Raw genomic sequence first — 25,131 nt, 5'->3', positions numbered from 1 at the left:
GGATTCAGGGACTCCTGTTTCCTCTTAGCAAAGAAGAGTGCTTAGACACCAACATCTGGGTATTAAATACTCATTTTTAAATATGTATGTGGCCAGACCTACTGATCATCAGAGCTGCATATTTTAATGTTAAGAAATTTAAGAAAGTGGGGCACTTGGGTGACTCAGTGGGCTAAAGCCTCTGCCTTCGGCTCAGGTCATGATCCCAGGGTCCTGGGATTGAGCCCCGCATCGGGCTGTCTGCTCAGCAGGGAGCCTGCCTCCCTTCCTCTCTTTCTGCCTGTCTCTCTGCCTCCTTGTGATCTCTGTCTGTCAAATAAATAAATAAAATCTTAAAAAAAAAAAAAGAAGTTAAAATAAAGGGCATCAGATTAGATTGTTTCCAAGGCTCATCCCGGTTGTGAAACTGCCTGACTACTTGTACTTCTCTCCTCTCTACCTCCTCCCCGTGCCTGTTGGATGAAGCCACTGGCACTGGCAGAATAAAGATCAGAAAGCCAAAGGGACATTTGCACTTTGCGTTCTAGCAAGTAAGAAGGTGGGGGGAGGACAGGCTGCTCTTTTGTACCCTGTCCCAGTTGCAGGTAACGAGGACCAAGGCTATGATGGGGGGGCAGGGGGCGGGGGTTAACTTTCAAGCTATGTAGCCCCCTTCTTAGCAATCTGCAGTTGGGATAGACCCATTATCAGATCAGGTCCTCTCTCTTTCGGGTAGACTATCTGTCTAGACTCCCCACAGTTTGCATCATTTCTTTCTTTCTCATACACTACTCATTGGCCGTCTCTCCATGGAAGCCATTCCCTTAACTCTCGGCATTAGCTGGGCTCTACCGGCCAAGAGAGAACCCATTGCCAAGACGGCTCACTCCTCTGGTTGGCTAATTGGCATCAGCCGTTGGTGCCTTTCTACCTGCGCCTCTCCGTGGGACCACTTAGGCTTCCTCGTGGCGTAGTGGTTAGGTTATTATGCCATAACCAAATACCTCAGACTGGGTGCCTTTACCAACAGAAGTTTATTTCCTCAGAGTTCCAGAGGCTGCAAGTCCAAAATCTAAGTGTTGGCAAGGTTGATGTCATTTGGAGGCTTAGCTTGCAGAGGGTGTCCTCTCGCTGTCCCCACTTCTTTCTTTCTCTGTGCCCGACCCTGGTGTCTCTTCCTTTTCTTATAAGGCCATCAGCCATATTGGATTAGGGCTCTACCTTAACACCCTCATTTTACCTGACATCTTTAAAGACCTTCTCTTCATATACCATCACATTCTTATATACTTGGGGCTCCAACGTTTGGGGTTGGGGGGCACATAATTCAGCCCATAACAAGTTCCAAATAGAAACAGAAAACGGAAGCCTCTAGTTCCTTAAGACCTGAGCCCCCAAACGTGGCACCGCATCATTTCCTCCATATTCCATCAGCCCATCATAAAGCCCAGATTCAAAGGGAAGGAGACATAGACCTCCGCCGCTGGATGGAAAGAGTCAGAGAACTCTGGAGTGATCTTTTAAAACTACGAGCCTTGCTGGGAGTGTATTGCTGCTCGGAGCTGACCCGGACCTGGAGAGGCCAGCTCCCTGTTCTCTTTGTCCTGACAGCGAATGTAAATGGACTTCTCACTCCTTTAATGAAATCTGTTTGTCAGTCCTGCCAGCCTCATTGCCATGCTGTTGTCCTAGGCTGCTAAGAAAGGTATTTGAGTTGAGAACCGGTGAGCGTTATTTGAAAACCCACTACCGACTTGCCCACTGGTGCCTGAGCTATAGCTGCTGTTCACAGCTGGGGAGCTAGAAACCCTAGGGAATGGTGACAAGTCTGGTTTTTCCATGTCTTCTTGATTTATCATATTTTTCAAAATGTACTACAAGCTTAAATGTTTTAGAAATTGAAATATACCATAAATTCTACTTCTTTCTGCCATTTATTGTCTCTTTTACCCCACCGGATGAACAGCCCCCCCACCCCAAAGACATCTTTGCCTGTTTTGTTCTCTGATGGACCCCAAGTGCTTACAACCATGTCCAGCACTCAGGAGGCACTCGGGAAATACACACGGGATCGAAGTGCAGGTTGATTCCGTGTTTTCGGTTGTCTGACCAGTAAAGCCCATTTTCTCTCCGTCGCAGTATAAACAGGCGGTCCGCGAGCTAGTTCGCTGCGTCGCACTGACGAGAATTTGCTATGGCGACTCCCATTGGAAACTGGCAGAGGCACACGTCAATCTGGCTCAGGGCTACCTCCAGCTGAAAGGTGAGTTCCTCGCAGACCCGGGAGGATCACTCCTTGGGCTTCCGCTCTTCCGTGCAAATGTGACTCACCATTGCCTGGAAGGAATCATTAGGCTTTCTTGAATTGTCTGCTGTCCACACATTGAAGAGCCTTCTCCTTTCAGAAAGGGTCAGTAAGATTTTTTTTTTTAAGATTTTATTTATTTGACAGACAGAGATCACAAGGAGGCAGAGAGGCAGTCAGAGAGAGAGGAAGGGAAGCAGTCTCCCTGCCGAGCAGAGAGCCCGATGAGGGGCTCGATCCCAGGACCCTGAGATCATGACCTGAGCCAAAGGCAGAGGCCTAACCCACTGAGCCATCCAGGAGCCCTGGATTTTTTCTATGATCTATAAAAAGAGAAGGAGGATTTGAGCCCTTTGGATGACTTTGGAGGATCCTTTTTTAAACATTTAAATTTAATTAATTAACATATGATGTATTGCTGGTTTCAGAGGCACAGGCCTGTGATTCATCAGTCTTCTCTAACACCTGGCGCTCATGACCTCACCTGCCCTCCTTAATGTCCATCGCCCAGTTACCCCCCATCCTTCCACCCTCTTCCTCCCCAGCAACCCTCAGTTTGTTTTCTACGATTTAAGAGTCTTATGGTTTGTCTCCCTCTCTGGCTTCATCTGGTTTTATTTTTTTTAGAGGACCCTTTTTTATGATCTTAAAAGTAGGGTTCGTGGGAGAGAATTTGTTAGCTTGGAAGGCCCTGTAGAAGGGGCCCAGTGGAGCAGAGACCTAAAATAGGATCTGTCCACATTTGTTTTGATGAAGAATCTCTTCCCCTATACATGGCCCTTCTCCTCCCGCACAAAAAATACACAAACCAAGAGACTAAATCAAGCTGGCAGTGAATAAAAGGTAACGTATCAGCTCATACAGCTTGAAAAGCCAAGGCCAAAACTTGCTGTAGACTTAGCCGGATCCGGGAGTTCACACAGTGTCATCAATTCTGTCTTTCTCTTATCCCACCGCTCGGCTCTGTTTCTCTCTGTGTGGACTTCAGGCTTACCTAGGCTCTGCCCGCATGACAGCGGCAAAGCTTGCGAAGCTTTAAATCTCCCCCATCAGCGTTCCCAGGACAGAAAGAACATCTTTCCACCCAAATCTCAGGGTTTGGGGGTTCTAATTGGGCTGACTTGGATGGTATGTCAAGGATGAGGAATAGTCTGATGGGCTAGATCTAGATCTGCCTTTCAGCTCCACTGGATCCTGGGGGACAGGCTGGCCTCGGTCAAAATCGCATGAACTGAGTGTGCAGGGACCCAGGTGTCCCCAAAAGAAAACAGGAAGAGGGCTGGAGGCAGGGAGGGCGAAAACAGCAGGATAGCGTGTCCTCTCCATTCTGACTGGGCGTCCTAGGACGAGGCGTGAAGAGTACGTCTCCATACTCCTTTCTTCAACTGAAAAGCAGTGATAATGATGATGGTGGCACTTTAACTTGCCACGATTGACCAGTGAATACATAAAATAACAAGAAATGGAAAACACCGCAATGCTCAGTACAGAATTACCACCCAATACATTTGGCTAAATCTGATTATCGACTGGGCCCACCTATTAGATCAAAGACTGTTGGAGCCAGAGGGGACCCTGGAGATCATCTAGTTCAAACCCTAACCCCTGGGAGGCCTGGGTGGCTCAGTGGGTTAAGCCGCTGCCTTCGGCTCAGGTCATGATCCCAGGGTCCTGGGATCAAGTCCCATATCGGGCTCCTTGCTCAATAGGGAGCCTGCTTCTCTCTCTGCCTCTGCTGGCTTGTGCTTTCTCTCTCTCTCTCTCTGACAAATAAATAAATAAATAAATAAACATATTTAAAAAGAAAAAAACAAAACAAACCCTAACCCCTTCCTATAATTTTAGACTCGGAACAGGGGAGCTGAAACAGCTTGCCACAATTTACATTGTTAGTAAGTAGATGATCCAAGACTCAGACCTCAGATTTTGCACGCCAGTGCTGGTGGCCTGGCATCTGGGATTTCAAATGATGCTTTTCTTCCACAGCCCGATACCTTTTTGCAATGATAGTCTTTCTTTCTCAATTCAGAGTGAAAGCAGCCTCTACTCTTCATGAAGGTCTTATTAAAAGCCAGGTGCCATGCTAACCATCTCCCACACATGTTCTCATTCATTGTTCATCACAGTCCTATACGGGGCATAGTATTATCATCGCTATTTACAGTTGTGGAAGCTGAGGCTTCAGAATAAGTGGTAGTTCAGGGAACTCATTCTGGGTACTTGGATATCAGAAGCCAGTGTTCCTAAACCTCAACCCATACAGCCTCGGTAGACTGAGTTCCTTGAGGGAATATACCAAAGTTGGTAATATGGTGCACCATTATTTTTGTCATAGCACATGCGTAATTGGCACTAGTAAATTTCGCGTAGGTTGATTACCTGTGTGCTTTAAAAAAATTAGATGAAATTCTCTGAAGTAATGAGTGCTGGGTGTTGTATGCAACTGATGAATCACTAAATTCTACCTCTGCAACTAATAATACAGTATATGTTAATTAAATTGAATTTAAACTAAACATTAAAACAAACAAACGGAAAAAAATTAGACAAAATTCTCTACGCGTTCCCCCATGGAGAGCATACCCCGGATTTTCTCCATCAGAAAATATACTCTTCTGTTTTATAGACACAGGAACAGAATTAATTTCATATTTTTGACAGCTTTTTTTTAGAGATTTGAGATATAATTTCATACGATGGAAAAATATAAGACCAAAGGTTTATGGCTGTGGGCGGAAGAGAGGATGCTGGTGTGGGGGAGGAAGAGAGGGATGTAGAGAGGCGAAAAGCCCTGAAACCTAACCCGTGACCCCCACTGTCACTCTCACCACAAATTAATAGGCCCATGGAAGAACTCTGGCGTGCACTGGGGAATTAGTGCTTGGAAGTAATTACTTTTCTCTTTGTTCCATTTTGTTTCATGTTAGTCCATAACATTGTGCAAATAAGAGATTGTAGCACATCAGCCCATTCGGTCACTGGAATCCTATTTGTAAGTTTTTGTAGATTGTCACTGTATTTGTATTATGTTAAAATACATCTCTGATATTATGATTAGAGATGGACAAGCAGAAGATTCAGAAGTTTTAGTATTTCATTAAAGACCGCTGTCACAAAGCCAGGATTAAAAAATTCATGAATATCTAGTTTCCTGCCCAGAATGCTATAGTCCTTGCATTCCATTTGTTTTTCTTATAATTATTTAGAACCTATTGTATCTCTGATATTGGTGAGGTTTCAGAGTTGTTCAGTTTCCGCTCACTCTGTTTACTTCTAGAAAGGCCATATGGGGAGAAAGTTGTCTTATGTACTCGGTGGAAACCACTCCTTTGGTTTTTACAGTCGGGACAGTATTTCATGCTGTCCTGATGCATTTCTGTGTGCCTCTTGCTAATGCTTGAGGAGACCTCGTTTGATTTCCCAGCCAGAGATAACTCTAGTCCTGTCCCACTGACGTGAAAGAGAAACTGAGACCTCTTTCTTTGTCTGCAGGACTGTCACTGCAAGCAAGGCAACATGCAGAAAAAGCCAAAGAAATCCTTACCAACTCCATCCAGCCTCCCTATGACAACGACACAGATGTTTTCAAGTGTTCGATTGAGCTGTTCCATACCATGGGGAGGGCCTTACTCTCCCTTCAAAAGTATCCTTTTGTTTCTAATCTTTCCACCTAGAAATGCCTGCTGTAGTGATTATATTTAATTTTTTAATTTTCTTTCTTCTTCTTCTTCTTTTTTTTTTTTTTTAGGATTTTATTTCTTTCTTTGAGATAGAGAGAAAGAGCAAGAGAGAGAGAGAGAGAGCACGAGCAGGGCACAGAGGGGGAAGCAGACTCCCCGCTGAGTAGAGAGCCTGAAGCAGGGCTCCATCCCAGGACCCTGAGATCACGACCTGAGCCAAAGGCAGATGCTTAACCCATTGAGCTCCCCCCAGGCGCCCCTTTATTCTCAAGGCCAAATCAAAAAGTGACTGGTGGTTCAGGAAGGGTGATGGGAAGTTTAAGAGCCAAGGATGTCCAGGTACTAGGGGCCCAGAATCTAGAACCATGTGTGAAGTTTCCTGAACACAGCCCAGATTTAAGGAAGCTTCGGAGAATTTGTCGAAGGCAGAGCGACTTGCAAAGGAGCTGCTGCAGTGTGGAAGGATTATAAAGGAGGAATGGATAGAAATCCAAGCACGGATCAAATTATCATCTGCACAGTAAGTTTCCAGTTTCGGTTGTTTTAAATACACGGTGACCAGGGTTCTCTGCCAGAAGAATCTTCTTCAGGCAGAAGGAGCTTCTCCATGATGCTGTGTCCGTGGCTTCCCTGTGGCCATTGTCCAGAAGCAAAAGAGGACCATGGTCATGTCACAGCAGCCACAACCAAGGCATGTACATCAGTGACACTTTATTTTTTACAAGATTTTATTTATTTATTGCTGTGAGAGAGAGCACAGAAAGAAAGGGAGAAGCGGGCTCCCCCCAGGACCCTGAGATCACGACCTGAGCTGAAGGCAGACGCTTAACCAACTGAGCCACCCAAGCACCCCCTCCTCAGTGTTTAAATCACCATGTATCTCATACCACAGAGATGAAGATATTTATAATATGCATAGCTAGGAGAGAACTTGTATCTAGAATCTGTAAAGAACTGCTGTATATCAATAAAGCAGAGACAAGCGACTGCATAAAAAAGTGAGCAAGAGACTTCACAATAAAAGGATGCCCACACAGGTAATAAGCATACTAAATGTTCTACCTCATTGGTCATCAGGGAAGTGAAAATAAAAGTCATGAGCTACTACGACAGCTCCACTAGAATGGCTAAATTTTTTTAAATCTTTTTTTTTATTATGTTCGGTTAGCCAACATATAATAATAATTCATTGGTTTTTGGTGTAGTGTTCAATGACTCATTAGTTGCATATAACACCCAGTGCTCATTGCCCCACGTGCCCATTATCCGGTCACCTCATTCCCCCCACCCCCCTCCCCTCTGTAACCCTCTCTCTGGTTCCCAGAGTTGAGAGTCTCTCATGGTTTGTCTCCATCTCTGATTTCTTCCCGTCTAGTTTTCCCTCCTTTGCCCTGTGGTCCTCCACGCTATTCCTTATGTTCCACAAAGGAGTGAAACCATATGATAATTGTCTTTCTCTGCTTGACTTATTTCACTGAACATAATCTTTTCCAGTTCCATCCATGTTGATGCAAATGGTGGGTACTCATCCTTTCTGATGGCTGTGTAATATTCCATTGTATACACGGACCACATCTTTATCCATTCATCTCCTTCCACAGTTTGGCTGTTGTGGACATTGCTGCATAAACACTGGGGTGCATGTGCCCCTTATTTTCACTGTCTGTATCCTTGGGGTAAACATCTAGAAGTGCAATTGCTGGATCGTAAGGTTGGCTGAAGATTTTTGAAAGACTGATAATATCAAGTGTTGGGAAGGATGTCAGGGTCTCAAATACTTTCTCATATGTTGTCATTTAGAATATATTTGGTATAACTGCTTTGGAAAACTGGCTTTAACTTCAAAATCTGAATGTTCATCTACTCTATGACATAGCAGTTTCCCATAAATAGAACAGAAATGCACACATATGTTCACCGAAAGACAGCCAAGAATGTCCAAAGCTCCGTTATTTGTAATAACCGAGAATCAGAAACAACCCAACTGTTCATCAAAAGCAGAATAGATAAAATTGTGATCTGTTCATACTAAGGAAATGATCAAACTGCTCCTCTGCTTCCCATCATGGATGACTCTCACACAAAATGTGTCGTGCAAGAAGCCAGACCAAAGAATTCATACTGTGTGATTCCATTTATGTAATGAGAGGAGGAAGAGAGCAATCACTGGGAGTGCCGGCCATCCAAAATTTCTTCCCTGTTGTAGCTGTTGAAACCTAACTAACAATACGACAACTTAATGTCCAGAAAAAGAGGGTTAAACTATCCTCAGCCAGAATCCCCCCACCTCCTCTAAGACGTCTTTCCAAATAGCAGTACCAAATCTTGCCAGAAGATGGCGCGCCTCGTACACATCTGTGCTGAGTACCCAACAAGAATGTAAATGTTTCCAGCTGTCCTACAAAGTTACTTTGTGTTTAGCTGAGTTGTGTTAAACTTCACCACTTCTTTCAGTGCCGGCTCTTCACAGGGACATACTCCTTGGCACTTGCATGTTTCAACTGCATGGTTTTCATCTGATCACTCTGCTTTGTTTCCTCATTAAATTATGAGTATTTTGCCTACACAGAGCTGCTTTAGAAATTTACGAGGCTTTGTTTTTGTACATTACTGCTTATGTTCACAAGCACACGGGCTTTTTCTTTTACCGGATCTCGGTGGTAGAAGACCAGGATAATGTCTCTGGCAGCCCTCATGGGATCTGTGTTCCTCTTAAAAGGGTATCTTTCATGCATCCTCTCCCTCCTTCTGCCTCGCCTTTTATGGTACCCATCAGGCCAGGCTGGTTCTTTTCTCCTTGGGCTGACAGATAAATGCTGCCGGGTGACTCATGCTCTGTGCCTTCTATCCCTAACTGTGGGCTGAAGCCTTGTCCCTTTTGCCTGCCCTCCTCTGTTCTAGCGCTACTTTTTATTCACAACTTATTAACTTCGAAGAGTGAGTCCAGAACATATTTCTGTACCTCGTTTTTCTAAATGTGATCGAGAAACTCGGTGGTGAAAATGGACAAACCTTTCCCCTGTGTTAAGAATTATTTTCTACCCAGGTAACCACCTGGGGAGCCACCCAGGCACCCCAATATTTTATGTTTTAAAAAAATCTCTACACCCACTGTGGGGCTCAAACTCATGACCCCGAGATCAAGAGTCACATGCCCGGGGTGCCTGGGTGGCTCAGTGGGTTAAAGCCTCTGCCTTCGGCTCAGGTCGTGATCCCAGGGTCCTGGGATCGAGCCCTGCATCGGGCTCTCTGCTCAGTGGGGTGCCTGCTTCCTCCTCTCTCTCTCTGCCTACTTGTGATCTCTGTCTGTCAAGTAAAATAAATAATAAAATCTTTAAAAAAAAAAAAAAAGAGTCACATGCCCTACAGACTGAGCCAGCCAGGAGCCCCGATAGACCCTTTTTTAAAAAACAGTAATTATAGTTATTATCCAATGCAATGTTTCTCTTTGTGCAGTTTCATCTCGGAAATGATTTGGTTTTAAACATGTGCTTATATCATCACAATCTAAGATTCTGTACTTCAAGACTGCCCCTGGTGTGCAATATTCTTCCCTGTTCTTGTCCTTTGCCTTGGGAAAGGCTAAGCATTCTGTGTCTTTTGTGCTTTTGTGAACCACCTAAGCTAAAATCATGATAGTCTTATATTTTTATTTTTAAGCTTGACTTTGTTTCTTTGTTGTGCTTCTTTGTAATCCAGTATAGCCTTGAGATTTGGAAAGTGATTCTAACATAAGCTTTTCCAGGAGGGAAGGAGATGAGGAAGGTTTCTCCCTTCCTGGTATTTCCTGGGAAGGGGTAGAAGGTAATGGAATAAACCGTGGCATGTGAGATTTCGTGTATATCTACCTGACACCACCTCATTGGTATGCTGAAATTCGACTTAGTTCCATAGGCTTCCCCATAATCTGTCCCCAGTGGCTTTTACTGAGAATTTTTGATACTCCAGTAATCACCTTTACTCTCTTGCTTTTAGATCCTACAGTGTTCAAGCCAGTAATCTCTAAATCTTGCTTTCAGGGCTAAGCTCTATTTTTTTAGGTTCATACCATCACCTCAAGGTCCTTGGTGTCTAAGCTTATACCTCTGTAGATGTGTTTCTTTAAAGAATCCCCTTCTCTGCCTCTCTTTTTTTGTGTATAAAGTCTCTGACGAATGCTCCTGTGTTCAAAGCCCTGCTTCTCCCTTTCCTCCTCCGGGAAATGCCCTGTACTTCTCCAGAGATGTTTCTCGGGTCAGCTTCTCCCCTAGGACACTATTTGCCTAGCATGCCTTATGCTTGTTTCACAAAGAAGGAAATGATTTCTTTTTCTGGTGCTCTTTTTCATCCTCTATTCCTTTGATTAAAGAAATGCTCTTCCCTTACACAAAATCTTGAGTTTTGAAAAATCAGTGCTTTTTTTTTTTTTAATGCAGAGAAGCACAAAACTTCACATGGCACAAAACTTCATATACTTTCTCTGCTCTCTATTTCTCGAATCCCTTAAAGTTTGAAATTTCAGAGCATTATATTTTTGTCTTTTTCTTTCTAACACCTTATAAAACACATTTCCTTACCTCCTTCTAATACACATTTCCTTACACAACTACAAATAATAACATGATTTTAGGCAACCACACCAACCACTGATTCTTGACCACCTTCTGTGTTAGGCTCTTGCAAAGCGTTTTTTAGACTGGTCTCATTTAGTCCCATGTGCTGGGCACTCTTCCTAGTACCATTTTCAAATGGAGCAACCGATGGGTTGGGAGGTCGTTTCCCGGGGTCACACAGCTGGGAATGGCAGAGCAGAGCCAGGTCCCTCTACCAAACTTGGGTGTCCCAGTTCTTCTCCATGGCCCAGATCACATTCGCTGTGCAGAAAAGAGACCCAACAATACAGTCTACAGAGCAAAGCCTTTAGATGTGTGTGCCAGAGAGTAGGCAGAAATCCAGATGTAAGCCTTTTCTCCCTCTAGCTCTAGAAAATCCCACTTGTCCTCTTTCCGGATTGATTTCACGAGATTTCGATGATCAGCAACCTCCCCACAAATCCCTTGCTTTTCGTCGTTGCTCCGTATTCTTGCCAAGTTCCGGAGCTTTTATTTATTTATTTTTAAGGATCTGATTGATTTATTTGAGAGGGAGAGAGAGTATGAGTGGGGGAGGGAGGAGAAGCAAAGGTTGCCGGGAGAGGGAGCAGCAGCCTCCCTGCTGACCAGGACTGGTGGTCCCAGGGCCGAGGACCCGAGCTGAAGGCAGACGCTTCACCAGCTGAGCCACGCAGGCGCCCCCAAACTCCAGAGCACCTTAAAAGGAGACCCTCTGTTGTCTTAGCGATACCAAAGAGATTGCCTTCATTTGTGGACTGTTGAAACAAGTCTCCACCCCTGTGAGATCTTCTGCAGCCTATCTGAAATGAGATAGTGTCTCATCACGCGCTCTGGGGAATTACTGCGGATGTATTTTCATTCAATAAAATATGTTGTGGTTGAAGTTGTGGACCTGCCAAATTCACATACTGCCACATTCTGTTGTTCAAAACTCTCTATCTTTTCATCTGTCTGGTGTTTCCTAAGGCCGCCTAAACATATTATGGGCACGCTAGACAATAAATCCTCAAAGCGTTCCCGGCAGGCAGAGAAAAGCGGAAAATGTTGCCATCCCAAACATTACACAGACTGGATGTGACTGGCGAGATTACCTGAAATGGACTGAGGCTTTAAGTGAGTTGGGCGGGGCTAGGCAAGGCTCTCACGTAAACATTCCCTGATAGGGTACCCCCTCCATTCCTTTTTTATTAAATATAGTGTGAAGCTAAAGTCATCTTATTTTCTGTTTTGTCTTTTCTTTTACGTGAGCAGCATACTCTCGATGAGCTCCAGAAGGCTCCTTGGAGATGACATTAGCTTGATAAGCCTCGGCTCCCGGCGGTCACGTGGGTGCCAGGACCCTGGACAGAGAGCCCGCAGCAGCCTCATGGGGCGGGGCCTGGACTGTGCTGCTTTCTTGGCACACACGGAGCCAGAGAGGGTCGCATTTGTTCCTCCTTGCAACAGCGTAAAATTACAGATACTGTCAGGCAAATACATACACACTCACAAGCTTACCAAATAGGACATTTCGGCTACAGGGAGGCCTGTACCGTGTCCTTCCCAATCCCGTGTTCTTCCCCCAACATTACAGGCAATCATTATGCTTAATTTAGTGTTTTTTCATTCCTCTGAATGTGTGTGTGTGTGTGTGTGTGTGTATAGATAGATATAGATATAGATATATAGATATATAGCCATGGGAATACATAGTATTATTTCTCATTTTTCAAACTTTCTATGTATATTTCCTTCTGTAGCTTGCTCCCCCGCATTACATTTGTATTTTTGAGATGTACTCCTATCAGCTGTTACACAGATCTCTAGTGTCTTCATTTTATTTATTTGTTTGTTTGTTTTTAAAGTAGGGCTTCCCACCCAGCATGGAGCCCACTGAGGGGCTTGAATCACAATCCCGAGATCATGACCTGAGCTGAAATCAAGAGTCAGACGCTTAACCAACTGAGCCACCCAGGCGCCCTTCTAGTCTTTTGATTTTAAACCCACACATTGTGTTTTATCCATCGGACTTACCCCCGACTTAATCATCAGTGCTCACAGGGCAAACGTGTAAATTCAGTGGGATGAAATTCCAATTGCACTCTTGCACATGTCTCTTTGGGCACACATTCAAGATTATCTCTGAGGTCTGTGCCCAGGGGGGAATTACTTAGTTGACAAATATCCACATTCTCAGCTTGACCGAGTTTGCCCAAACGCCAATCCATGCTCTCACCAGAAGGATATGGGAATTCCCCATTACTCCACATTCTTGCCAACACTTGATACTGTCAGACCTCTTATCTGTGCCAATCATATGGTTTCTTTAACTGCCTTTCCATGATAGTGAGGTGGAATGTCATTTTGTATGTTTGCTGGACATTTGGAAATCATATTCTATGAATTGTCTATCGGTATCTTTCGCTATTCTTTAATTGGGCTGTTGTCGCCCTAAGCCTGCAAGAACGACAATTAGCCTGGTATGGTGTTAATGCTTCATTCCGTTTATTTCGTCAACTTCCTTAGCTTATATGCGGCAGGGTGACCAATAAGGGGCCAAGCAATGGGGAGAGCCAATGAGAGTCTTGTTACTATGCTGATTAAATTTGAAACAGCGAATGACTATGTCCTCCTTTAGGCGGGCTTCACCAGAACGTTCGTTGTTTACTTGCAGCATATTTTGCTGGCAGTGAGCCAAGTGCCATCTTGTAATGGCGGGGACTTTCCCGGCTGGAGGCGGTCCCCGACAGGCTGTTTGCATTTTTCTTATTAATTTGTAGACATTCTTCATGTTTCTGGCAAGTTATTTGCTCCTTACATATATTGTATATACTCCCAGGGTGTAATTTGGTCTTTTTACTTTCTTTATGTTGACTTCTGATGTACAGGAGTTTTTATTTTTAAGGTGCCTCAATTTATCCAACTTTTCTGTTCTGATTTATATTTTATGTATCTTGTTTAAAAAAGTCCTTCTCTACCCACAGTCCTGGAATTACCTTTTCTTATATTTTTCTCTCAAACATATCAAAGTTTTGGTTTTTAAATTCAGGCCTCTCTATCCCACTTAGAACTTTCATGTGCATAGTGTGAAGGATCTATTTTTTTTCCCCTGTGGATGACCGAAGTAAGGGGGTAAAAAGGACTTTCAGCTACAAGAGAAAGAAGGACTCAGGGTTTGAAGAATTCAGTGCTTTGAAACTTGGGGCCAATAATAAGCTGACAAAAAAAATCTTTTAATTTTGGAGTGTTCAGAAATGGCAACAGGTCACCTTCAAGTACGGACGCCTCGTGTGTGATTGTGTCCCTTCGGGGCTGGCTCCCTGCTAAAGTTCAGCTGGCTGGATGTCATGGGATTCATGCGATGTGCTTTCATTTGGACGTTCAGGTTTCAGGGGCAAAACTATGGCCAGTGAAAGTCACGTGTTTGTTCCTGATGAATTTGCCGGCTTCTGGGTCTCTGTCCCAGTGATATTCAAATTATGTTTCCAGACAGGGAGACAATAGAAAGTGGGACTTGAGCACAGTGTGATTTAAAAAATGTATATATATGTGGTGCTCCCATATCGAAGTAACTGCTCGGGGTGAGTATGCCCAGTGTTCTTCTATTAGGGAAGCTGAAGGAAGAGAAACCTCCCGGCCTGGGTTGGCCAGCAGGGGTTCCATATTCACTTGCAACGGCTGCTGTAAGAAAGTACCACCCACTAGGTGACATGAACAACAGAAAGGTTCTTCTCTCATAGCACTGGGGGCTGGAAATCTGAGCTCAAAGTGTCAACAGGGACTGGAACAGATGCTCCCTCCCAGCTTCTGGGGATTCCTGGCAATCTTTGGTGTTCCTTGACTTATAGATGCATCACCCCAATCTTGCCCCATCTTCACATGGCCTTCTCCCTCTGTGTTGTCTTTGTGTCCTTTTGGTAAAGACACCAGTCATATTGGATTAGGCGTCCCCCTACTCTAGTATGACATCTTCTTAATATAACTAATTATATCTACAATTATATCACATTCTCAAGTACTGGAGGTGAGGACTTGAACATATGAATTTGGGTAGGAGGAGACAATTCAAGCCCTAATGAATTCCTACAAGGTTTCCTTTATTCCACTTTTTATAAAATTTCAGCAACTTCCCCAAGCTTTAACTAGATCAGTAGTTTATAATATTCTTGCTACCAAATCAATGTGAAAATGTGCTTTAAAAAAAAAAAAAGATTTTTATCCTAAACTTTATTCTGGAATCTGTGAAAATTCAGGTATGAACTATAGCCTCAGTGCGTCTAAGCTAATGGATCTGTATTTGTAGGTTGTTTCTTCCTCCCTCCCTCCTCAGCTTCTCCTCCTTCCTTCTGTCAGGCAGCTGGTCCTACCTGAGGTCCCTACCTTCATAGGTCCTAACACTAAAGGGATTGGCATCGAGTTACCAGGAAGTTATAATATAACATGGGGGGGGGTTGTTTCCTGAGCAGGAAAGGTTCATCGCTCCATGGGAGTGCAGTTGGTGTTCATGGAGGCACCCAGCCCAGTCTGGGGTGTCAGGGACAGAGCAGGGATCAAGAAGAGAAAGCCCAAGTGCCCAAGCCTCATCATTTAAGGAAGCACTCACTCTAGGGTGCCCACCCTACACTTGCCTGCCCTTGAGAATGAGTGCCACCTTAAATGATGTGTCCTACCTGTCTCTCTGGTCCCACTCTCATCCTGGCCCTTCTCAGGGAAGCCTTCCTAAAGGAGGAGACTGCTAAGCTAAAATTAAAAGAGGATCAGTAGTTAGGAAGATGAATGGAAGTTTTCCAGGCAGAGATGGAAGAAAGAAAGAACATTCCAGCTAGCAGGCCCAGCAAACACCCAGGGGAAAGATCCACACAAAGGGGGAGTTGAAAGGAGGCTGGCATCAGGGAAGTCAGAGGGGAAGGTTTAGGTGACATGCAGGAGTCATCTGAACTCATCGAGTCCAGGGAGACTCAGGTCCCAGCAAAACCACTGTCACCTCTGCTACCATTGTGCATGCTTGGATGAGGGAGAGAGCCTTTGTGAGAATTGGAAAAGGTGACCTCTTTTCCAGGCAAAGATAGCTTTGGGTCTAAGTGCACAGTTCATTCTGCAGAGTGTGGTCTGGCCTGAAACTCCCATGTGTGCCCTCAGGCAGGTGTCCAACGGAACTTAGGCACAGAGGAAGGAGCAGGAGTCTGTGGGTGCAGACCCAGACCCTGCAGGCAGGAGTTCGAGCTCCTTAGTGCTGAACCAGGCCTCCTAAACCGTGCCCCAGATGGCCTGGTGGGCAGCCCTCAGCTTGGCTGGGAGATTGGCTTTTCTGTTCTAGCCCATCTTTAACACATTCTGAATTCCACTCATCTGGGTAACTTTGGAAGCTATATAGTACTTACTTCTCTTCTATAACTCACCAGTCCTCAAAGTAATTTCCTTAACCACAGCCTGTTGGCTTGAAACAATCAGCCAAATTCTGGGTTCATCACCAGTTTCTGGATTCTTCCATATCTGCATTCTGCAGAGGTCATAATGAGAAATATATTAACATATTTAAGCTCAAAGGGTATTTACCGGAATACAACATTAAGAATGATTTTCTATGGCTTTTCTCTCCATGAATTTCTTGCTTTTCATTAGGATTATACTTTTCATAGACCTAGGCCTTTTCCCAGGGACTCGAGCCTTAGAGCTCATCAGAAAACATGCTTACAGGGCGCCTGGGTGGCTCAGTGGGTTAAGCCGCTGCCTTCGGCTCAGGTCATGATCTCAGGGTCCTGGGATCGAGTCCCGCATCGGGCTCTCTGCTCAGCAGGGAGCCTGCTCCCTCCTCTCTCTCTCTCTCTGCCTGCCTCTCTGCCTGCTTGTGATCTCTGTCTGTCAAATAAATAAATAAAATCTTTAAAAAAAAAAAAAAAAAAAAAAAAAAAACATGCTTACAGCTCTGAAAAATAAGAGTGAGGCCAGTTGTAGCTCAGTGTCCAAGCCCAATTTATGGCCTCCCCTTGGGAATGCCCATTGCCAAGTGTCAGGTGCTTCAGGACCCACAGCATTCTCTGCTTTCCTAATCTCCTCCCTAAAACAGATGGGTAGGATTGCCTAATCATGCAGAACCAATTTAAAGCCAAAGCACACCTCTTTTTCTGACCTGCTTTGTGCTGGTTAGCTATGACTGGCTCAAGGATGATATTAAGAGAAAAATATTTTGATTTTTGTTTAACATTATTACAATTATTTTTTAGACAAAAATTACTAGCTTTACAGATACCACTAAATCACATCTATATTTAGTTTCTCTTCCAAATGTTCACAAATTTTTTAAAGGACAGATTTATTGAGTTGTAATTAACATACCATACAGTTCACCCAATTGAAATACACAATTCAGTGGTCTTTGGTATATTCACAAGAGTTGTTCAAACGTGACCACAATCATTTTGACCTTTTCATCCCATTAACAATCTCTGTTATCGTGTTCTCCCAGCCCCTGACAACTACTAATCTATTTTCTGTCTCTGTGGATTTGCCTGGTTTGGGACATTTCATATACGTGGAATCATATAATGTGTCACCTTTTGTGACTTGGCTTTTTTTTTTTTTTTCCATTTTTTCTCTCCCCCCACCCATTTTCCTTTTCTTTCCTTTTTTTTTTTTTAAACAGTGTTAGTTTCAGGTGTACAACAGAACGATGCAACACTTCCATATACCACCCGGTGCTCATCACGCCCTCCTTCATCCCCATCACCTATTTTATCCGTCCCCACCCATCCCCCCGCCCCGCAACCATCAGTTTGTTCTCTAGAGTTAAGAGTCTGCTTCTTTTTTTGTCTTAATTTTTAAAAAACAATTTTAAAGATTTTTTTTAAGATTTTTGTTTATTTATTAGAGAGAGCAAGCACAAGCAGAGGGAGGGCAGAAGGAGAGGGAGAAGCAGACTTTCTATAGCAAGGAGCCCAAGACCCCAGGACCTTGATTCCAGGACCCCAAGACCATGACCTGAGCCAAAGGCAAATGCATGATTGACTAAGCAACCCAGGCACCCAAAGATTTTTTTTTTTAAAGTAATCTCTACACCAACCACTAAGCTCAGACTTACAACCCCAAGATCAGGAGTCACATACTCTACCCACTGAGCCAGCTAGGCACCTTAAGAGTCTGTTTCCTGATTTGTGTCTCTGGTTTTTTTTTTCCATTTGCCCATTTGTTTTGTAAATTCCCCTTATGAGTGCAGTCATATGGTATTTGTCTTTCTCTGACTGACTTACTTTGCTTAGCATTTTCATTATGCTCTCTAGCGTCATCCACATGATTACAAATGGCAAGATTTCATCCTTTTTATGGCTGAATAATATTCCATTGTAATTATATACCACATTCGCCAGTGAGTGGACATTTGGGCTGTTTTTACAATTTGGTTATTGTAATGCTGCTATAAACATAGGGTCGCAAGTATCCCTTTGAATTAGTGTTTTTGTATTCTTGGGCTAAGTATCTACTAGTGGGATTGCTGGATGGTAGGGTAGATCTACTTTTAACTTTTTGAGGAAACTCCATACTGTTTTTCAGCCACTCCAGTGGCTGTACCAGTTTGCATTCCCACCAACAGTGCATGAGCGTTCCTTTTTTCCACATCCTCACCAATAACTGTTATTTCTTGTGCTATTGATTTTAGCCATTCTGACAGGTGTGAGGTGACATCTCATTGTAGTTTTGATTTGTATTTCCCTAATGGTGAGTGATGGTAAACATCTTTTTATGTGTCTGTTGACCATATGTATATCTTCTTTGGAGAAATGTCTGTTCATGTCTTCTGCCCATTTTGTAATTGGATTATTCATTTTTTGACTATTGAGTTGTGTAAATTCTTTATATGTCTTGGATACTAACCCTTTATTGGATATGTCATTTGCAAATATCTTCTCCCATTCCGTAGGTTGCCTTTTAGTCTTGTTGACTGTTTTCTTCACCATGCAGAAGCTTTTTATTTTGATGCAGTCCCAAGAGTTTATTTTTGCTTTTGTTTCCCTTGTCGCGGGAGGCATATCTGCAAAGAAGTTGCTTCAGCCAATATCAAAGAGGTTACTGCCTGTGTTCTCTTCTAAGACTTTTTCGATTTTCTCACATTTACATCTTTAATCCATTTTTAATTTATTTTAGTGTGTGGTATAAGTAAGTGGCCCAGTTTTATTCTCTCTCTCTTTTTTAAAGATGTATGTATTTATTTATTTATTTTAGAGAGAACACGTGCAGAAGCAGGGGAGGGGCAGAGGGAGAGAGAGTCTTAAGCAGACTTTGCACTAAATGCGGAGCACAATGAGGGGCTTTATCCCATGACCCTGAGATCATGACCTGAACTGAAACCAAGACTCAGATGCTTGACTAACCGAGCCACCCAGGTGCCCCCAGTTTCATTCTTCTGCATGTTGCTGTCCAGTTTTCACAATACCATTTGTTGAAAAGACTGTCTTTCTTCCATTAAATATTCTTTCCTGCTTTGTTCAAGATTAATTGACCCTAGAATTGTGGGTTTATTTCTGGGCTTTCTATTCGGTTCCATTTGTACGAATACCACACTGTTTTGATTATTACACCTTTATAATATAACCTGAAGTCCAAAATTTGTGATGCCTCCAGCTTTGCTTTTCTTGTTCAAGAATGCTTTGGCTTTTGGGGATCTTTTGTGGTTTCATACAAATTTTAGGATTGCTCTTGTTCTGTGAAAAATACTGTTGTATTTTGTTAGGGAACATTAAATCTGTAGACCACTTTAGGTGGTACGGACATTTCAACAATATTTGTTCTTCCAATCTGTGAGCATGGAATGCCTTTCCAGTTCTTTGTGTTGTCTTCAGTTTCTCTCATCACTTTTCTGTAGTTTTTAAGTACAAGTCTTTTACCTCTTTGGTTAACTTTATCCCTTGATATCTCATTATTTGTGGTGCAGTTATGAATGGGACTGTTTTTCTTAATTTCTTGTTGTGCTGCTTCATTATTGATATACAGAAATGTAGTGGATTTCTGTACATTGATTTTGTATCCTGCAACTTTCCTGAATTCATCAGTTCTAGCAGTTTTTTGATGGAGTCTTTGTGTTTTCTAAATATGGTTTCATGTCATCTGCACATAGTGAAAGTTTTACTTCTTCCTTGCTGATCTGAATGCCTTTCATTTCTTTTTGTTGTCTCATTGCTATGGCCAGGATTTCCAGTACTGTGTTGAATGAAAGTGGTTAGAGTGGACATCCTTGTCTTTTTCCTGATGTTGGGGAACAGCTCTCAGTTTTTCTCCATTAATGATGATTCTAGCTGTGGGTTTTTCATATATGGCCTTTATTGAGCTGAGCTATGTTTCTTTTAAACCTACTTTATTGATGATTTTTATCATGAGTGGATATTGTACTTTGTCAAATGTTTTTTCTGAATCTAATGAAATTATCATGTGGTTCTTGTCCTTTCTCTTATTGATGTGATTGATTTTTGAGTATTAAACCACACCTGCAGCCCAGTAATAAATCCTACCTGATTGTGGTGAATGATTTTTTTAATGTGTTGTTGGATTTGGTTTGCTAGTATTTTGTTAAGGACTTTTGTGTTTATATTCATCAGGGATATTGACCTGTAGTTCTTTCTTAGTGGAGTCTTTGTCTGGGTTTGGTATCAGGGCGGTATTGGCCTCATAGGATGATTCAGAAGTTTCCCTTCCTTCTCTAGTTTTTGGAATAGTTTGAGAAAAATAGGTATTAACTCTTCTTTAGGTGTTTGGTAGACTTCGCCTGTGAAGTCATCTGGTCCTGGACTTTGGTTTGTCTTTGGGAATTTTTGATTACTGATTCAGTTTCATTACTGGCTATGGATCTGTTCAAATTTTCTATTTCTTCCTGTTTCAGCTTTTGTAGCTTATATGTCTCTAAAAATTTATCCAGTTTCTTCTAGGTTGTCCAATTTGTTGGCATATAATTTTTCATAATATTCTCTTATAATTGTCTGTATTTCTGTGCTGTTGGTTGTTATTTCTTCTCTCCCAATTGTAATTTTATTTATTTAAATCCTTTCTCTTTTTTCTTGATAAGTCTGGATAGAGATTTATCAATTTTATTGATTTTATTTTCAAAGAACCAGTTCCTAGTTTCACTGATCTGTTCTGTTGGGTGTTTTGTTTTAGTTTCTGTATCATTTATTTCTGCTCTAGTCCTTAGTATTTTCTTCCTTTTGCTGCTTTTATTTGTTGTTCTTTTTGTAGCTCCTTCAGGTATAAGGTTAGGTTGTTTGAGACTGGCCTTTATCCCTTGGCATACTTTTTTCAAGGTTCATCTATGGTTTAACATGTTTATCAGTACTTGTTTTTTTGTGTTTTGGGTTTTTTTTTAAGATTTTAAAGGAGGAAGCAGGCTCCCTGTGGAGCCAAAAGCCCGATGTGGGGCTTGATCCCAGGACCCTAGAATCCTGACCAAAGCCGAAGGCAGAGGCTTTAACCCACTGAGCCACCCAGGCGCCCCTATCAGTACTTGTTTTGATGATTGAGTAATATTCCATTGTATGGATATACCACATTTTATTTACTCATTGCTTAGAATGGACATACCTTGGAGGGACATTTGGGTTGTTTGGACTTTTTTACTCTTATGGGTAGTACTATTATGGGTAGTACTATTATGTTAAAGTTTTTATGTAGATACATGTTTTCATTTTTAGGGGGATATATAAAGGAGTGGAATTGCTGGATCATACTGTAATTCTATGTTTAAGACTTTGAGCAACTGCCACTATTTTCCAAAGTAGCTGCACCATTTTACATTCCCACCAGCAGTACGTAAGGGTTCCAGTTTTCCCACATGCTTGCCAACACTTGTTACTATTTTTCTTTATCGTTATTAACAGCCACTGTCCTAGTGGGTATGAAGTAATATCTCACTGTAGTTTTAATATGCATCTCCTTGATGGTTAATGATGAACATCTTCTCTTGTGTTTACGACCATTTGTATATCTTCTTTGGAGAAATGGCTATTTAGAAACTTTGCCCATCTTTAAACTGGGTTGTCCTTTTATTTTATTGCAAGAGTTGTTCATATATTCTTTTTATTTTATTGCAAGAGTTGTTTATATATTTTATATATTATATAGTATATATGCAAGAGTTATTTTTATATATACATATATTTATATGTATATAAATTCTTAAATTTATAAAACTTACCCACAAACTATTTTTTAAACTTTCTAACTCATACTATTTTTGAAGGTGAGTGGTCAATTAAATCTGATATGATACCACTCAACCACTAAAAGTGATGTGATAGCATTCATTGCCACATTTTGATATATGATTAAGTGAGAGAAGCAGGTTCTAAAACATGATGCTCCATTTAAAAAATATTCATAGAAAATTATCTTGAAGTGTATATATCAAGGTGTACAGCACTCATCTTTGGCTGTTGTGATTATGTATATACATTTTTTATTTTTATAAATAAAATTAAATAAATATAAAATATTTCATATAAATAAAATTTATAATGTACTTTTATATAATTTATATATTATGTAATTTATATATTTATAATATACTTATATATTATATAATTTATAATTATATAAAATATATAATTTGCAATCCTATGTAACTATTATTTATAATTATATAAATTATATATAATCATATAATTTATAATATAAATATAAACTATTTATTTAATTATGTATATTTTTTATTTTTCTGTATCTTTTATTTTAATGACTATGTATTATACCTATAATAGATTATTCTCAGATTCTTTAAAAACTCAGCAGGAGAAGAAAATGCCTTCCTCAGTGGCGCATGCGTTTGACTGATTATGCTTATTATTTGGGCTTTCCAAAATCATAAGTGGGTGAGTGTGAGACCACAGTAGAGCCCATTTCAACAGAAGAACAACCTGAAGCTGTAGCACTTAGGTCCAGACAGACCAGTGGTTGGGAGGAAGGGATCAAAGGTATAGGCCCTTAAGACCAATCTGTATGACTTGCCTCAGTTTTCAAAGCATTTCAGACACCTTCCTTGGCTCTAGAACAACTGTATTGAACACCAAGATGCAGAGACATTATGTTCCTGCCCAAGGTTGTGCGGTCTTGTCTGCAAGGATGCTCCAACTACAGTTTGGGGGGCATCTGGGTGGCTCGGTCGGTTGAGCATCTGACTCTTGATTTCAGCTCACGTCATGATCTCAGCCATGAGATTAAGTCATGCGATCAAGTCCCACATCGAGCTCCACACTGGGCATGGAGCCTGGGAGAGAATTCTCTCTCTATCTCCTTCTGCCACGTGCACCCCCTTCTCTTCCTCTCTCTCCTAGAAACAAAAAATCCTACGGCTTGGGTTTTTCAATTCTTGCTGCAGTACTTGTAACTGATGGTCCTGCCTCTCATCCTGGGTTCTTTTTTTTGTAAAATTGTCTCCAAGGGTCCAGTATCTGAAGGATGACTTTCTGATACCTGAAAAAAAATGGGTTAGCCTGGAGTAATATGCCGTAGTAATGTGGCTAAGGGAGTAGGTAAATGGCTACGCATTGTCCCTGTTCTCCACAGCTCCAAACTCTCAAATGCTTTTCTTTCATGCTCTGTCTCAGGAAAGGAACAGTTGTTATATGAATTAACTTATGTCTTGTTATTATTTACTTTTTTTTTCATTTATAAACTTGGTTACTAAGCTTTCAATATTGCTTTTTCTTAGAGCTGTTGCTTATGGGGTGCCTGGGTGGCTCAGCCAGCTAAGTATCTGACTTCCACTCAGGTCATGAGCTTGGGGTCCTGGGAATGGGTCCAGGATTAGGCTCCCTACTTGGTGAGGATTGGTGGTCTGCCTCTCCCCCTACCCTTCTCCCTGCTCATACTCTCTCTCTCAAATAAATAAAATCTTTAAAAACAAACAAACAAACGAAACTGTTGCTCAAATGAAGTCATCCTGGCATTTGTATTTGCTTTATTACCCTTCTATGATTTTAACAGCAGCTTTGCAAACAAAAGACTTATTATTCCTTGGCACATGCTTCATCATTTATGAACACGAGAAAGGAAGAAGATTATTTTTTTTTCCTGTGCTCAAATATTTGTGGCATTATTGGAGTTCTCTAGTTTAAAGTAGATGGAAAAAAAACTCTTAAGTCATTTTAAAAGCTTTCTCTAGATTCTAGACCAGAGATTAGCAAACTTCTTCTGTAAAGGTCCAGACAGTAAATATTTCAGGCATTGCAGGTGTCTGTTGCAAGTACTCAACTCTGCCATTGAGGTACAAAAACACCCAGAGACAATGTGGAAACAAGTGGATGGGGCTGTGTGCCAATAAAACTTTATTTACAAAAAATAGACAGTGAGCAGATTTGGTGCACAGGCTATGGTTTGCTGACTCCTGTTTTCAATTGTTCTGAAACATTTGTCTACCAGGAATCTAATTTTTTTGGCTGAGTGATTTGTTATCAGCCATATGTTTCAAAGCCTCTTTCTATCACCCAAGACGGTAGTGGATTTTTCTCTTCAAAAGCAAAATATGATACTTACAAAGCTACATCCAAAGCTCAGTAAGAGTCAGAAGGCAAATCCAGTATTACTCAGTCACTTATTTATCTCTTCCTTTCTAAGGTGAAGAGTTGCTGTAAGCTACAACCTGGGCCCTGTTTGGTCCAGGAACATATCCCTGACCTCATCCAGTCAGAGAAGGTGTCCCAGGTCATAAGTTATCCAGTCCGGGTTTTATTTCACTGTGGCCATCTGAACCACAGATCCAAAGAGCATTTTTATTTCTATCAGTTCCTTTGAAATTTATTAGAGAACAAAATGGTTGTGAACAAATTCCAGTGACTGAGTTGAAAACAAGACCTTCTTCTTCTTCTTCTTCTTTTTTTTTTTTTTTTTGCATGTGTGTAGTTTCCTAGTCACTTAATCACATTATGTGTCCCTTTATCCATGGGCAGTTAGGAATTATAAGATCTTTTTGTAGTAAAGATTCTAAGGTAAAGGGTAACATAGAAGGGATTAGTAGCTTTCATAATGAATTTGATACATAAAGTTCTTCCATGCAAGAAAAAGTTTCTATTTCTTTTTTTTTTTTAAGATTTTTATTTATTTATTTGCAGACAGATCACAAGTAGGCAGAGAGGCAGGCAGAAAGAGGAGGAAACAGGCTCCCCACTGAGCAGAGAGCCCATGCAGGACCTGATCCTGGGACCCTGAGACCCTGACCTGAGCTGAAGGCAGAGGCTTTAACCCACTGAGCCATCCAGGCACTCCAAAGTATTTCTTAACAAATATTTTAGAGAAGAGTGTTTTTTAAATGTCTGCTAGTATGTTTGCTGAACAAAATACATGGTTATTTTTTTTACGTGACGGGGTTTTATCCCAGAAAGGGTCAAGAACCTTTTCCCACTGCCCCCTTAACTTACAGTTTTTAAATTAACATTTTTCTGATGTCAGAGTAATAGAATTTTATAGAAGAAAATATGGGAAATTTAGAAAGCATAAGTAAGTAAAGTCAAAATCACTACCAACCCTTTAAAGGTAACTCCTGCTGGGGCACCTGGGTGGCTCAGTGGGTTAAGCCTCTGCCCTCGGCTCAGGTCATGATCTCAGGGTCCTGAGTTTGAGT

At 41.7% G+C, this 25,131-nt stretch overlaps 1 protein-coding gene across 6 annotated transcripts in view; it reads left to right on the top strand.

Moving 5' to 3' along the window:
• Positions 1 to 25,131, top strand: part of TTC23 (tetratricopeptide repeat domain 23) — a 97,088-nt gene that overhangs the window by 22,376 nt on the left and 49,581 nt on the right. For all 6 annotated transcript variants that reach the window (XM_004759813.3, XM_004759812.3, XM_004759814.3 and 3 more), the window contains exons 3-5: positions 2,119 to 2,242; positions 5,777 to 5,927; positions 6,359 to 6,484. In XM_004759813.3, coding sequence (XP_004759870.1) covers positions 2,119 to 2,242; positions 5,777 to 5,927; positions 6,359 to 6,484 — 401 coding nt within the window. The remainder of the gene's footprint in view (positions 1 to 2,118; positions 2,243 to 5,776; positions 5,928 to 6,358; positions 6,485 to 25,131) is intronic.

Source organism: Mustela putorius, unplaced genomic scaffold (genome assembly GCF_011764305.1).
Source record: "Mustela putorius furo isolate JIRA1106 unplaced genomic scaffold, ASM1176430v1.1 tig00003972_pilon_pilon_pilon, whole genome shotgun sequence".
NCBI classification, from domain to species: Eukaryota; Metazoa; Chordata; class Mammalia; order Carnivora; family Mustelidae; genus Mustela; species Mustela putorius.
Note: the sequence above shows the minus strand (reverse complement) of the source record. Positions and strands in the feature narration are given on the sequence as shown.